General features: G+C 39.7%; 1 protein-coding gene across 2 annotated transcripts; it reads right to left on the bottom strand.

The window, feature by feature from the left end:
• Positions 1-1,949: 1,949 nt before the first annotated feature.
• LOC119723621 (transmembrane protein 255A-like) lies at positions 1,950-13,919 on the bottom strand. 2 transcript variants are annotated; one of them, XR_005270560.1, is made up of 8 exons: positions 13,720-13,919; positions 9,830-9,900; positions 8,128-8,267; positions 6,825-6,977; positions 5,596-5,750; positions 3,701-3,854; positions 2,695-3,367; positions 2,460-2,478 (listed from the first exon to the last, which is right to left on the bottom strand). XR_005270560.1 is itself a non-coding variant. In XM_038194366.1 (7 exons), the coding sequence occupies exons 2-7, from the start codon at positions 9,846-9,848 to the stop codon at positions 3,152-3,154; spliced, it is 837 nt and encodes a 278-aa protein (XP_038050294.1). In that variant the 5' UTR covers positions 9,849-9,900; positions 13,720-13,919; the 3' UTR covers positions 1,950-3,151. The 2 variants fall into 2 exon arrangements, 1 of the variants encoding a protein (XP_038050294.1); XM_038194366.1 differs by having other exon boundaries at positions 1,950-3,367.
• Between the last annotated feature and the right edge of the window lie 70 nt (positions 13,920-13,989).

The following is a 13,989-nucleotide window of genomic DNA, read 5'->3' as shown; positions in this document are numbered from 1 at the left end:
TGTTTGTTTGACTTAGTGGAACCAAAAAAGTGTGGTTTTCTGGCCGTCATAAGAACATACCGGAACTTCCCGGTCTGACATAACATAAAATTAGAAAAACCCTGCTAGGCCTTCTTTAGCTTAATAAAAAATTAAGTATCAAAGTTTGCATTCAATTGTAAGAAAGGACGATATTGACATCTCTAAATTAAAACAAAAAAATGGGAAACTTTTAAAACGGTCTTACGAATGAAAGTTGTAGCATTATTGGACTTTGAGTTGTTTAAATATCACTGTGTTACCACCCTGCTTTGCATAATGCCGTAGTTATCTTCAATTTTCCTGAATCGTGGCACTAAACATGCTTGATATTTTAATTAACTTAAGTTTGGCATAAGTTGTGTTGCTATCACACACAATCTACCCAGCTTTTAAAACGTATAATCTACTACTATATACACAAGTGCATTTAAAAAAACAAAAACTCATATACAATGTAAATCTTTCCATTTTCAGCTCCCGTATAAAATATCTTTCAATCTTCATATAAATATCATTCACTTTCCCAACATTTTCCCAATCCATGTTGGTTTTATACTGTTCTGAGTATATATGCATCCATCATATAAAATACCATTCCGATGTTTGTGCTGAAACATTCAGGCTTTGTCTTTCTCATTTACAACATACATCGACATCTTCACTCTTTTTTTTTTCTTCATATCAATATCATTCACTTTCCCAACATTTTCCAAATCCGTGTTGGTTTTATACTGTTTTGAGTATATATGCATCCATCATATAAAATACCATTCCGATGTTTGTGCTGACACATTCAGGCTTTGTCTTTCTCATTTACAACATACATCGACATCTTCACTCTCTTTTTTCATACTAAAACAACAATTTTGTACTTTCCTCTTCAAATGTCTTCATTCACCAAATTAACCACAAAATAACAAAAACACACTTAAAAAAAAAAGACATGCATATGTGTATGTGCCAATAAGTTATTAAATTATTTTATACACAATAATTTTTGTTAACATCCTTTGACGAGCAAGTATAATTGTTCAGTACATTGAACAATGATGCGACAATTGACCTATTGCCATTTGCGAGTTAGCAATGCCCCTTCGACAACCTGATGGAATTTGTGTGCGTTAATTTTTGTTTGTCTCAGATTTTGCGCGTTCCGCGACCATTTGTATATCATGTAATTGGACAATATTTCACAAGTTGCGTTGACGTGATTCTACCGCGATAGGTCAATTGACGTAGAAACATTGCAATCTTTGTTGCGATTATTACATAGAGTAACTTCACAGTAATACAATACTTCATCCCCTAATGCTTTGTCTTTGTTCGATGCTATTTTTAGTCGAAAATAATAAAATCTCAATGTTAACCAGTTCATGTTGGATGACATGGATATACGCAAAGGTTTTGCGGTATTCGGAACGGATGACGGATAAACACGCAACGAGCGAGGTTGGAAATATCTGTCAGCGACTCGCTCGCAGCGAGCGAGGCTAGAAATATCAGGGTGTGCTACCCACAGATGACGGCCTGAACCCGTCTGACATCGAGGTTCGTGAAAAACAATGCCGCACCTGGGGCCGGTCAATGTCAAAATGATCCCGGCGAGAACTGGTTAACACCACTTAAAAAGAAAAAAAATTAAAACTAAATCGAAACTCTATCTTTGGTAACAAACAGAAATTCAGTTAAAGCTGCCTAATTAAACTTTCAAGATTGATACAATTCAAGTAATTTTTTGACAAAAAAATTGAAGTGTTGATCATCATCATTAAAAATACAGATCACTGCTTCTGCAATATAACTTTCCAACCAACTGACCAATGATTATCTTTTAAATTATATGACCCTTAATTGCTTTAGAATAAGACATTGAATTATTTTTTTATTCAAACATTTTTTTAAACATTTTTTAATCTTGAATTTTTTTATGTGATTTGATACAAAAATGCCCTTGCATTGTATGGCGCGTTCTGAATATTTTCTAACAGTTTTGTCTGAAGCATTTTTTTTTCAACGCAACAAACCTCACTACAGAGTGGAATGCTCACATTGGGTATGTACAAAAACAGTTTACAAATTTCTTTCTAACAAGCTAAATACCTCTATTTCAGAACTTTTAGATGCCTCAAAGGGTTAGGAATATGCTTAAATCTGTTCTTGTGCAGTACCCTATGTGCTTAATCTATACTGGCTGCAGAACAAGACGTGGTGTGGCACAAGACGAGTTGAAAGAACAACGGGCGGGGCATAGGATAGTTTTGACGTCAATGGGCGGGGCATTGGAGTTAAGTGGGTGAGGCAAGAGAGAAGTATGGGTGTGGCTCAAAACAAGCTGAAAAACAACACTGAGGGTTCTGTAGCTGAGTCTTGGCATCAAGGGGCGTAGCATTAGCCAAACTTGATGTCAAGGGGTGTGGCATAACCAACTCTTGACGTCAAGGGGTGCGGCATAGCCAACTCTTGACGTCAAGGGGTGCGGCATAGCCGAGTCTTGACGTCAAGGGGCGTAGCTTTAGCCTAGCTTGACGTCAAGGGGTGTGTCATAACCAAATATTGACATCAAGGGGTGCGGCTAGCCAAATCTTGACATCAAGGGGCGGGGCATAGCCAAATCTCTACATCAAGGGGCGTGGCACAGCTGAGTCTTGACATCAAGGGGCCCGGCATAGCCACGTCTTGACATCAAGGGGCGTGGCATAGCCGAGTCTTGACATCATGGGGCGTGGCATAGCCGAGTCTTGACATCAAGAGGTGCAACATAGCCAAGTCTTGACGTCAAGGGGTGTGGCATTAGCCAATCTTGATGTCAAGGGGCGTGACATAACCAAATCTTGACATCAAGGGGTGCGGCATAGCCATATCTTGGCATCAAGGAGTGAGGCTAGCCAAATCTTGACATCAAGGGGCGTGGCATAGCCGAATCTCTACATCAAGGGGCGTGGCATAGCCGAGTCTTGACATCAAGGGGTGCGGCATAGCCACGTCTTGACATCAAGGGGTGCGGCATAGCTGAGTCTTGGCATCAAGGGGTGTGGCTAGCTGAATCTTGACATCAAGGGGTGTGGCATAGCTAAGTCTTGACGTGCCAAAGCCCATTAGTCTGTACGTCAGTAGGCGGGGCATAGGCTATCTAGACATGAGCAGGCGGGGCGTAGGGAGGCGGTCTCGAGTTCCTGGGTGCAGGGATTGGTCGGCTAGTCTTCTGGACCTCCTCGTGTTGTGGCGTGGGCATTGGCGTTGGGGTTGGAGTTGGAGAGACGACTGGCTGATATGCAGATGAGGTAGGATAGGCTGGAATGGGGCTTCGCTGGATTGTCTGGATGTACGTCCTTGGTATCTTAGCAACCTACAATGACAAGAGTTAAGTCTGAAGTTATGATATTTAAGAATGAAGATGGAAACTTGTACAATTTCAGGCTATGTATGCTTTATAAGAAAGGTGGTTCTATAAAGAAATTGATGTTTTGGTAAGTTAAGCTTTGATAATTATTTTTTGTAATGGTGGCAAAATTCCTTTTATATGGTAAGCCACTTTGCATCGAATATCTACAAAATAATGCATAATTTTGGTAAATCTTGTTTCTAAACGGACCTCTTTGAGGAAAACCAGAAATAGTATATTTCTATGGCAACGAGTCAGTAATCCCCTTTATTTAGTTCTATCCATCATTTTGCTCACCAGGTTTCTGTAGCCGCTAACCATCGCCGTGACGACCACACCAACGATGAGGGAGAATGTCAGGAATGCGACGGAGGCCCAGAGGAGGTTGATGTAACCGCTGACGTCAGAGCAAGATTTCACTCCGGAGAAAAATGAGGGAATCTCAGAAAGACTGTTATAAAAAACAAAAATTCAAAATCTAAATCAAAATCAGACATCAAGTTTTAAGGAGCAATTTTCAAGTAGTTTCATCCTTTCTTTAAGTAAAGCTCGCACACACCTTTCCGATTTTACCGGTTCATCTGATCATTGGGCCATCGTACAGAGGTGTGCGCTTAAAATTCTGACCGATCCGACCGTACCCCGGGCGGCCCGATGAAATCAAACATGTTTGATTTTTCGCATCCGATTTCACCGGATTTGATGTCACCAGAAAGGTGTGCGGGCAGCGCTCCGGACGCTCCGAAAGGTGTGCGGGCAGCGCTCCGGACGCTCCGAAAGGTGTGCGGGCAGCGCTCCGGACGCGAAATATTGATTGTTAACCGATCAGATTCACGAAGGAAGTCGCATATGATTCAAAATTGACGGCTGCCATTTTGTCATCATGTGACTGAGCATCATGTGACCACATCGGGCGCATGTTTGCAGGTAACGTTGCGGTCAAACTGCAACGGTGAAAAAAAAAAACGTATCGGTGATGCATAATCCGGTGAACTGGTAAAATCTGGGGCCAATTTCATAGAGCTGCTTAAGCACAAAATTTGCTTAAGCACAAAAACGTCTTGCTTAATAAAATCAGGTTACCGGCCAAAACTCCATGCGATTGTTATACTAAGTAAACAACAGTTAAATACCAGTCACAAGCAATGTACATTACATAGAGTTTTGGCCGGTAACCTAAGTTTACTAAGCAATGTTTTTTCGTGCTTCAGCAAATTTTCTGCTTAAGCAGCTCTATGAAATTGGGCCCAGAAAGATCTGGCACCCCCCCAGGCTTAAGACAGGAGTTGTCTATTAGTCCATTTGGCCCAAGAAAGTCACTATATTAACACTATGCATCTTGTGAACATATGCCTAAATTTCCAACTTCCTTCAAGATGAAATTTAATTTCTATTTACAGCTTATCTTTAACCAGTCGACCAGATTCAAATTCTTGATAATTCTTCTGGAGTGGGATTAACGCTAATCCCCTGCAGAGCCCTTAATCCCTAACTTGGCAGGGTAGGATTATCGTCTTTATATCTGCATAGTGCCATGAGGCCGTATAAGCTGGGTGATCTGATGCAACCAGTTAGGCTTTCTAAGTTTACAGATCGAAAAACTTCAAACACATCCCGGACAAAGCTAAGAAAACTGACTAAAAATTTATTTTTTAATACTGAGGGTGAAATCAACGACTAGACATCAAACATTTTTCAACCTTTGCACGATTTTGTTTGAAGAAAAACGGATGTTCTCAATTAAATTTTGTATTGTAAGTAACTTCCAAGGGCCAAGTTCGCACAAGGACTATAGTTGACCAATGGTTAACTAACGTTTGCCCGAACTCTGTCTAGTCGACGGTGGTTGACTATGCTAGTCGACTATTTGGAACCAGCCTACTGGGGTTGGTTGCTTCGCTGGTAACCAATAGCCGCCCGCAATCATAACGCTAGCAGAGAGCCAGGATCCAGAAGTTTTGCGATGACATTTTGACCAGCGTTTGACTAGAGACGTTCGCACGTTGCTATTAGTGCGCAGGCGTAAAGTACGTCACAAATCAACCACTAGTCGACTAATGGTCCTTGCCCGAACTTGGCCAAGTTTGTAAAAGAATATGGCGTTTGTCTGAGCTATTTTGTGTATTATTTGAACCTCTACAGTAAAAGTTAAGAATTTAGGGGAATATCTTGAAGTGACGACTGTTCATTACCTGACAGACTGAAAGGCACAGTTAGCTTCCCTCTGTGATGTCACATAGCAACAGTAGCACGTACTGAGCATGCTCACTGACCTTTCACACCCAGCACTGGCCATACAATTAGCCAATCCCGTGTCAGAATGATTGCACTTGAATAAATCCACCTTCTGCTCAGATAGAGAACAAAGACAAAAATAGTTTTTACATTTTTAGAGGATAAAAGACAAAATTATGTAATCAACTTTTGGCCAAAAAAAATAAATATTCAGTCTCTGGTCAGACCAAAGTTCCGGAATTGACGCGGCGATGCGGCTTTTTTATATTTTTTTAAATTTTTCTTCAAGCTTGGATTGTACAGACAAGGTGGGGTACTATTTTGCTTTTTTGGTGTCCTCATGTACATTGGTGTCCTCCATAATTTGCCTTGGTGCTTTCAGTCATTTGCCTTGGTGCAATTTCCCATTCCTTGGTGCTCTTTGGTAAAACAAATTGAGGAGGTGCGGAAATAGAGGGCGCTGTTGGAGCTACCGCGGAACATTTTGGGGGAAAAAAAGATCGACGCGCATGATTAAAATCGACGCGCGCGCTGACCAGAGACCAACTTTTTTTTTTTTGGCCTTAACATTTCTTTTTTTTAAATTTTACTTGGGAGCATATTTTGTGCAAGTTTCTACTTCTCTGAAATGTATGAAAACTATTTGACATACCTTATTGGTTAATCTTATTGAAATGTGCACTTCTTTAAACATTTAAAAATTGTCCACGTTTTTCCTGACGAAGGTGGGCGCTGTTGCTGTTATGTCATTTCAGGAAGACACTGTTCAAATTGAAGATTTTCTGTTCAAATTGTGCATTCAAAGTTTGCTCATTAAAAACATTTGTGAGAAAGCTTTGCTCATTGGTCTACTGTCATGTACTGAACAAGGGAATCACCAAAGAAAAGAATATTTACAACAGCAAAATATCCTGGCAAATTTTGGTGCTGAAATAGCTGTTACATTGATGTTTCTGCCTGAAATGACATCACACTTTTGCTCACGGATATGCACATTCTCAGCATAGTATCAAAAAAAGGCACCAAAATGCCCTTAAAAATGGCAAAATGAAAATTGAAAACAAGGTACTGGAACACAAAGGTGCATTTACAAGGATTGCGTTACACAAAATTTATTATATTGGCCCTTTAAGATGGCTTTTTCTCCTAGAAATATTTTCCAATTCAAGGAGTCTACGGTTCTTACCGAGACTGCAGATGCTGTAACTCCATCAATGATTGCACCGATAAACGCCAGTATGACGCCAAGAACCAAACACACGATCCCAGTCTTCATCCAACATCCACCTTCTTGTTTGTTGTAGACTCCGACGAGCGCCAGAATAGAACCCAGAAGGAGCTGTAGGGATGGCAGAATAAAGGAAGAGTCAATAGTCTAAGGCCCGTTCTAGACGCCATGCTACTACGTGAGTGTGGCAATAGTTCGTCTGCAGCACTGCAGTTACTCTAAACAGTTCAATAAACTTGCAACCTAAAATGTTTGCCCCAACTACGAATTGAATTGAGTTCGGCACGGCAATGGCACGTCGTTTAGAACAGTGCGGTGCCACTGTCATTCGGAATGGTGATAGCGCAACAGCCCTGTCACCCTGAAGGATGGTGTCGTGCCAAACTCAATTCGCTGAGATGGTTCTAAACGCTGTGCTATCGTGTGTCAAATTTAACAAAGTCAAATTAATTGAGTTCGGCATGGCAGTTCGTCTCGAACGGGCCTAAGACATATGCTCGAAGTCAGCAAGTCCAGATGTGAGACGGCACAATTGCAGAATACCCTGCCACTCGATCTATCCACCTCGTAGCCGGCTACGAGGTCACGGTTGATTGACCTCAATAAACATTCTCAGCGCTACTTGTATGTACTATGCGTCATGCTCCATTGCACTCCCACTTCGTGACCGCGTAGCCGCCAACAGGGTAGTTGGTTTGGACTTAGAATTTTTTCAGCAACTCCCATTCCTTTTGTGTTGCTTCGTTCTCAAGCATATTCAAGGGGACTCCCACTCCGTAGCCTCGTAGCCGCCAACAGGGCGGTTGGTTTGGACTTAGAATTTTTTCAGGAACTCCCATTCATTTTGTGTTGCTTCGTTCTCAAATAATGTACCCCCGCTCAGTATCCGCGTAGCTGGCAATGGACTTGAATTGTTTCTTTTGCAGTGATTCCAACCTCGTAGCCAGTGATTTTAGGGGTGTATTTCCGAGTGGCGGGGTATTCTGCAATTTCTCCTGTGAGACTTCCAACGATTACAATTTCTACAATGTATGCTAGAAATAATTAGGCTCAAAATGAGATCAAACTTGAGCCTATTTCCGAGTTTTTAACTTATGCCAAGTATATTCTTTCAATTTGTATGACATAATTTCTGAGAATTTTGTTGGCTCTAAAGAATAAGTAAATACACACAAGTTTTCAGGTTTCACTAAATTTCAGACCTCACTCTTCACGGAGCGTATCTGAAAGTTCAATTCAATTAATAATTCTAACAACTTACACCTCCCACAGCCCAGAAGGAGCCAGCGTTTATATTATGAACCATCTGATACGCTACGACTCCTATCGTCAGCTCAACAGCAGACAGAGCTAGGAGAACAAGGCAAGACACAGCAGCTATCTTCCGTCGTTTCTTAGCATCTGAGAAAAGAAAAGAAAGAACGTTAACAGTAGTGCCAAGATTTGAACCTGCCACCTTGCAAAACACAACACTACATTTCTTTAACCCTAACTCCCTAGGCCTTTTTGCTAGGATGTAGCCTCAATCCTGCAAAATCCTCCAATTGGCCTCATGGAAAAATAGCATATAGCCTCAATCCTGCAAATTCCTCTGTTGTTTCTTGAATATGGTCCATGGAGGGGTGACCACTGCCTGAATCCTGCAAAATCCTCCGGCTATGACTGTCAATAGGCTGAGGCAGAGGCAGTGACATCCTGGAGCAGTGCAGAGGATGTCAAGTATAATCAAGGACTAAATTTATGCACGGCTGAGCATAAACAACACAAGGTCCGGCCCAAGACCTTGACACACATCGCGTACTCCGAAATCAGCAACGCACTTTGGCCATGTAACATCAATCCTGCAAATTCCTCCAATTTGCAAAAAGGATTTTGGAGGATTCAGGGCGGTTAGGGTTAATTAATTTAGCTTACAAGTGAAGTAGTAAGGGGACTAGAAAAAGGAGCTCAAGTTATGGGAGATATTACTCATTTTAAACTTTCATACAGTTTTAATATTCCATCTTTAATAAAGAGCCCATGCAATGTAATTATTTTTAATGCAATCCTTGAAAATGCACCTTTGTGTCCCATTTGACCCTATTTCCAATATTTGTTTTGCCATTTTCGAGGGTATATTGGTGCCTTTTCGGTTTTTATGCCAATTCCAATTTCCATATTCATGAGCAAAAGTGTGATGTCATTCCGGGCGGAAACCTACATGTTACAGGTCTTTCGGCACAAAAGGTTGCTATAATATTGGATATTTTGCTGTCGTTTTCATTGGTTTATTCGAGCCTTCTGTCAGTAGGCCTACATGGCAGTAAGCCAATGAGCAACCTTTTCTCACAAATGTTTTTGTGGCAGGGCCAAGTTGTACTTAACTTATTTTCTGCTCCTTTACACTCTCAATGAGCACATTTTGAGTTTGAAATTTTGAACAGAAAACCCCTAAACTGCACAGTGTCTTCCTGAAATGACATCACAGCAACAGCGCCCTCATCGGTATCAAAAGCATGGAGCATTTTGAACGTTTAAAGAAGTGCACTTTGCAATAAAATTAACCAAAAAGGGATGTCAAATATATTTTATACATTTAACCAGTTCATGCCGGGATTATTTTGACAAGAACCGAAGAGGCACGGGATTATTTTTCACTCGACCTCAAGCCAGGCGGATTGAAGCCATCACCCTCGGGCAGCACACTCATATTTCTGGCCTCGCTCGCTGCGAGCGGGTCGCTGACAGATATTTCCGGCCTTACTCCCTGAGTGTTTATCTGTCATCCGTTCCGAATACCGCAACACTTTTGCGTGTAAACACTGCCTCCGGCGCGAACTGGTTAAGAGGAATAGCAAATTGCACTAAAAGATACGTTCCCGAGAAAATTCACTTCATGTACCCTTTAACGTTTTCAACTATTGACAACAACCAATCTGGGTGGTTTTTTTTTATATATATGTTTAAAAACTGTGGTATACTACCTGTCTGCATTTTGTCCATGCCTGGTTGCTTTCAATCAGTAAAAAAATCTGCCCTTGTCAAACTATTTCACCTACAAATAAAAGAAAAACAAATATAGAAACAAAACAAAGACTAATTAAACAGTTGCTGTATGTGATTAGTTTTGCTTTCCATTGTTCAAATTGTCCTTTTGTTTTTGTTAGTCATGTTTTTTTTCATGATTATCTTTCTTGGCAATCTATTAGTTGGCACTGATTTGGACTATTTGTTATTCTTTGACCCAGGGGCGTATTATCAACAAACCAAAAGAAATATGTTGAACTAATTGTTCCAGGGAACTAACAGCTGAGATTGTAGCATAATAGAAATAATTAGAGAATATGATATGAAAGCAAAATCAGTTGAATATAATCTTGGCCGGTTACATTTGTGCACGACACAGCAAAGACAATGTAACATAATCAGATGAGGTCATCTCAGGTTAAAGGTCAAGGTCAATTAACAGCAATGAAAACACGTTTCTGAATTGGGGCGGGGGTTCGGGTGGAGGGGGGGAGGGGAGTATATATCACTGTATCAAAAAGTTGGGGGAATATTAAACAAATTATAATTCTGAAAGCGGGATGGGGTAACCCCCCCCCCTCCCCTAACTTCTGCAGCTTTGAGGTCAACAGCTGGAATTCGGAAGCACCTGGGATCATGTAAATAAAATATGCAAATGACTCTATTTGAATTATGCAAATTAGTTAAAGTGCAGGTATATGGCTATTACTGCATAGGATCAAGTGTTGCATCATAAATGCTCTTTTATTACATTTGTATTGATTTCATAAATTGCATGGGGCATTTCAAATGGCTCTGTATTTGTTTAAATTAAACCACAATCAACTGTTTTTACGGAAGAAACTTCAAGACGGATGCAAAGTAGTGTTAATGTCCATTTTGCTCTTCTTTGGATGTTATGGTACAATTTTACCATCTGTTCTTTCCGATCAATAAAAAAAAAACTATTGTATCTCAGAAAATGGCACTATGGTACAATATACATAGTGAACTTTGTGTCCTGAGTCACAACTTTGGCCTTCACAATTTGCAAAAAGCATCGATCATTTAATTTTCTGTTGTACATACGTTGTCTGTATTCATACTGATACACCCTTTATTACATTAGACACTCAAATTTTGTAGTAAATTGACCCTATCCCAATAATACACTGAACCTTCCCTGAAGCACAATTGCCATTTAAAGGGAATGTACATAATTGGCTTTTGCTGTAATTTTCAGAAATGAACTATTTGAGGGGTTAGTATAATAGATCAAATATTGTTACACTGACATGTTTGAAGTTTTGTGTTCGAAAATGCTGGAAAAACCAAGAAAAAAAAAATGTTCAAGTAGTCTGGTTCCTTGACTCCACTAAAGATAAAATGGATCAATTTATAGATACCGGAAAATTGTAAGGTAAGGGAACCAGTCTAGCTGGCCTGCACCCGTTCATGAACATGTAACCAATAGCAAACAAAATTTGGACTGAAAAAGTGTAAAGTTGGAGCAGTAGTTGAAAAATAGTTAGGTTTTCCCAACGGTGGTCGGCCGACCACCGTTGGAAATGTATACAAAAATACCATTTTCTTGAAAATGACTTGACACCAGGTGCCATAATTTTACAGGATGCTTTAGACTGTCATTTACCAACATCCTAGTAAGGTATTTCGTAAAAACTTGGTAGTTTTATTTTTCGATGTTTGCAAATGTTGTATATTCCCTTTAAAACACACAGGATGTAAACTGTATAAAGCTATCAATTTAAAAAGAAAAGTGCCATCTGACACTCAGTAACAAGCTCCTGTGTTTACATGTTATGCATGATCAACTGGATGATACGCTTGACTGATCTCTTTATTCTGCATATTAAAAGTGACTAGCTAGCTGGCTGGCAATGACTGGTACGCTGTAACAAAACACACACTGACTTATATAGATCGAGTGACACCAGATTGAGACCATGCAATCACAAAGGCCAGATTAATACTACGGCGCAGCTTGCATTAAATTACACAATCTTGCTACTGGCAATTGCTCAAATCTCCTACAAATACTATGTAGTTCTTGGCTTCACTCGCCAATTTTATTATGAGAGGTCGTCGTATAATAGATAATCCTGCCCAGAAACCATATCCTTTTGTCCACTACATATGGAGTCTGGTCTGGGCAGGAGGTTTGGGGCTCAGACATGTTTGAACAAGCCTCAATATTGTATTGACAATGATTTGTAAACTATGAATTTGCTGCAATTCCAATCCTTCAATTTTGTAAATAATAATTTTACAACTTGTTTAAAAACGTATTTCTTTTTTTTTTAATGCAGGTTCTTAGCTTGAACTCTCTGGAAAACTGACAAAAGATATCTGATCAATCGATCGCTACTATGATCTAAAAATCCTGAACAATGTTCAAAACAAAAGAGACCCATATTCATAAAATTCCTTGCAGTGTAAGACACATTCCTGAGGTTTAAGTGTTTCTATTTCGTGACCATCAGTGACTTTTCAGTGTTTTCGTGCATGGCTTTGTTTGGAAACAGTTTTATCACTGCCAGAGGCTGCAATACACACATAAAATAGAAACAACAAATAAACACTTAATGTAGTCACTGAGACCTTCTACTTCTGGTTGATTGATATTGAATAAAACATTTGTTGGTGTTTCTTCTTTACTTCATCAAAACTAACATAAACGAAAGTAAATATTGCCAAGTTTATGTTTGAAGTTGCAAGAAGACAACTTTAAAGAGCCTACTTGATGAATACAATCAAATAACAGCTAAAACAGCACCTTTGAAATTTGCAAAACACAATTAAGCGTCAAACGGTTCCAAGAAAAAAGGTGGGGGAAAAATGAGATGTACAAAGTAATGCTAATGAATAATATGCAGGCATTTTTGGCACAAGTATATATTTTTTACCACAAACCCAACCCCGATTTGTTTAACGCTTTTGCCAGCATGGCACTGAACATGCACAGTACACAAGTCATTTTCTTAAATTTTTACCATGAAGACTCTTCCTCTGGTTCCATGCAATGATTGTAGTTGTGACTTCGTAATCACGAGATGGGAATCAGACCTAATGCAATTCGGACTATATTTCCCCTTTAAAAAAATCCTGCAAAGCCACAAACCAGGGGGAAAAAGACTAAATATTCTCCACTTCAACGTCGGATTTGATTCAAAACAATAAAGGAAGAAAACTCTAATTTTTTTTTTTGGGGGGGGGGACATTATTTTCCAAATGATTGGTGTGACGGAGAATCAAACCCCACGCATCCTTTTAATTCCTTGTTCAGCGCGACAGGAAGTTGCTTGGGTTGGGTGTTGCAATTGAATATCCTATATGGTAAAGGCCTTCTTGTAAACGTGCACATAAGGGGGCTGTGTGCAATGTGCCAACTTAAGAAAACAAAAAAACAGGTCCAGTTCACGGCTTCATAAAAACTTCGTAATAATGTAAGATGTGCCAACTCAAACATGAAACCTTCAAAAAATTAATTTATTAATTAACCTAATTAACAGTAAGTAATCAATATTTATTATGCATCAGCGAAATAATTTAATTTTTGTTTGTCAAATTACAAACATACAACCAAAATATCCATAAAACAAAAAGACAAAAATACGATTGGAATATGTATGCAAATTAACCTCCTGGACAATTTAATACAATCCATATTCCTATCTCTGTGTTCAAACCCTCCGATCCTTGGATAAAAAAAACGACGTCACAACTCGTACTCGTAATTTGTCGTATAGGCCTAGATAGTCGTAAATGTCTTACCAAATTTGCCACGAAAGCAAAATTACACGCAGTCACAATTCGCAAAAAATATCACTCGGAAAAATAGATATCTTACCAAATTGTGAGCTTGTAGCCAAACCAAATGCGGCGATCCCAAATGAACAAAGACCGATCGTGTATGATGTACACAAGTCAGCAACAACAAAGCACGTTGCGATATGCGATCAGCTGGCTGGTCTTATTGATGTTTTTCTGCCAGGTTTTACCCCAGATGATGTCAACAATGCAATGTGCCGGGGTCAGAGGGGAATCCCTTGGACCTATCCGACCAATCAGCGCGCGATCTTAAGTGGTTACCTCATTTGTTACTAAATATAACTGTGGA

Source organism: Patiria miniata, unplaced genomic scaffold (assembly GCF_015706575.1).
Source record: "Patiria miniata isolate m_02_andy unplaced genomic scaffold, ASM1570657v1 HiC_scaffold_17, whole genome shotgun sequence".
NCBI classification, from domain to species: domain Eukaryota; kingdom Metazoa; phylum Echinodermata; class Asteroidea; order Valvatida; family Asterinidae; genus Patiria; species Patiria miniata.
The sequence above is the reverse complement of the archived record's forward strand: the minus strand, read 5'-3'. Positions and strand labels throughout refer to the sequence as shown.

Coding starts and splice junctions, on each gene's coding strand:
- LOC119723621 (XM_038194366.1), bottom strand. Junction 6,978..8,127: donor CCTTCTGGGCTGTGGGAGGT/GTAAGTTGTTAG, acceptor CCATCCCTACAG/CTCCTTCTGGGTTCTATTCT. Junction 3,855..5,595: donor TGTGCCTTTCAGTCTGTCAG/GTAATGAACAGT, acceptor TTTTTATAACAG/TCTTTCTGAGATTCCCTCAT.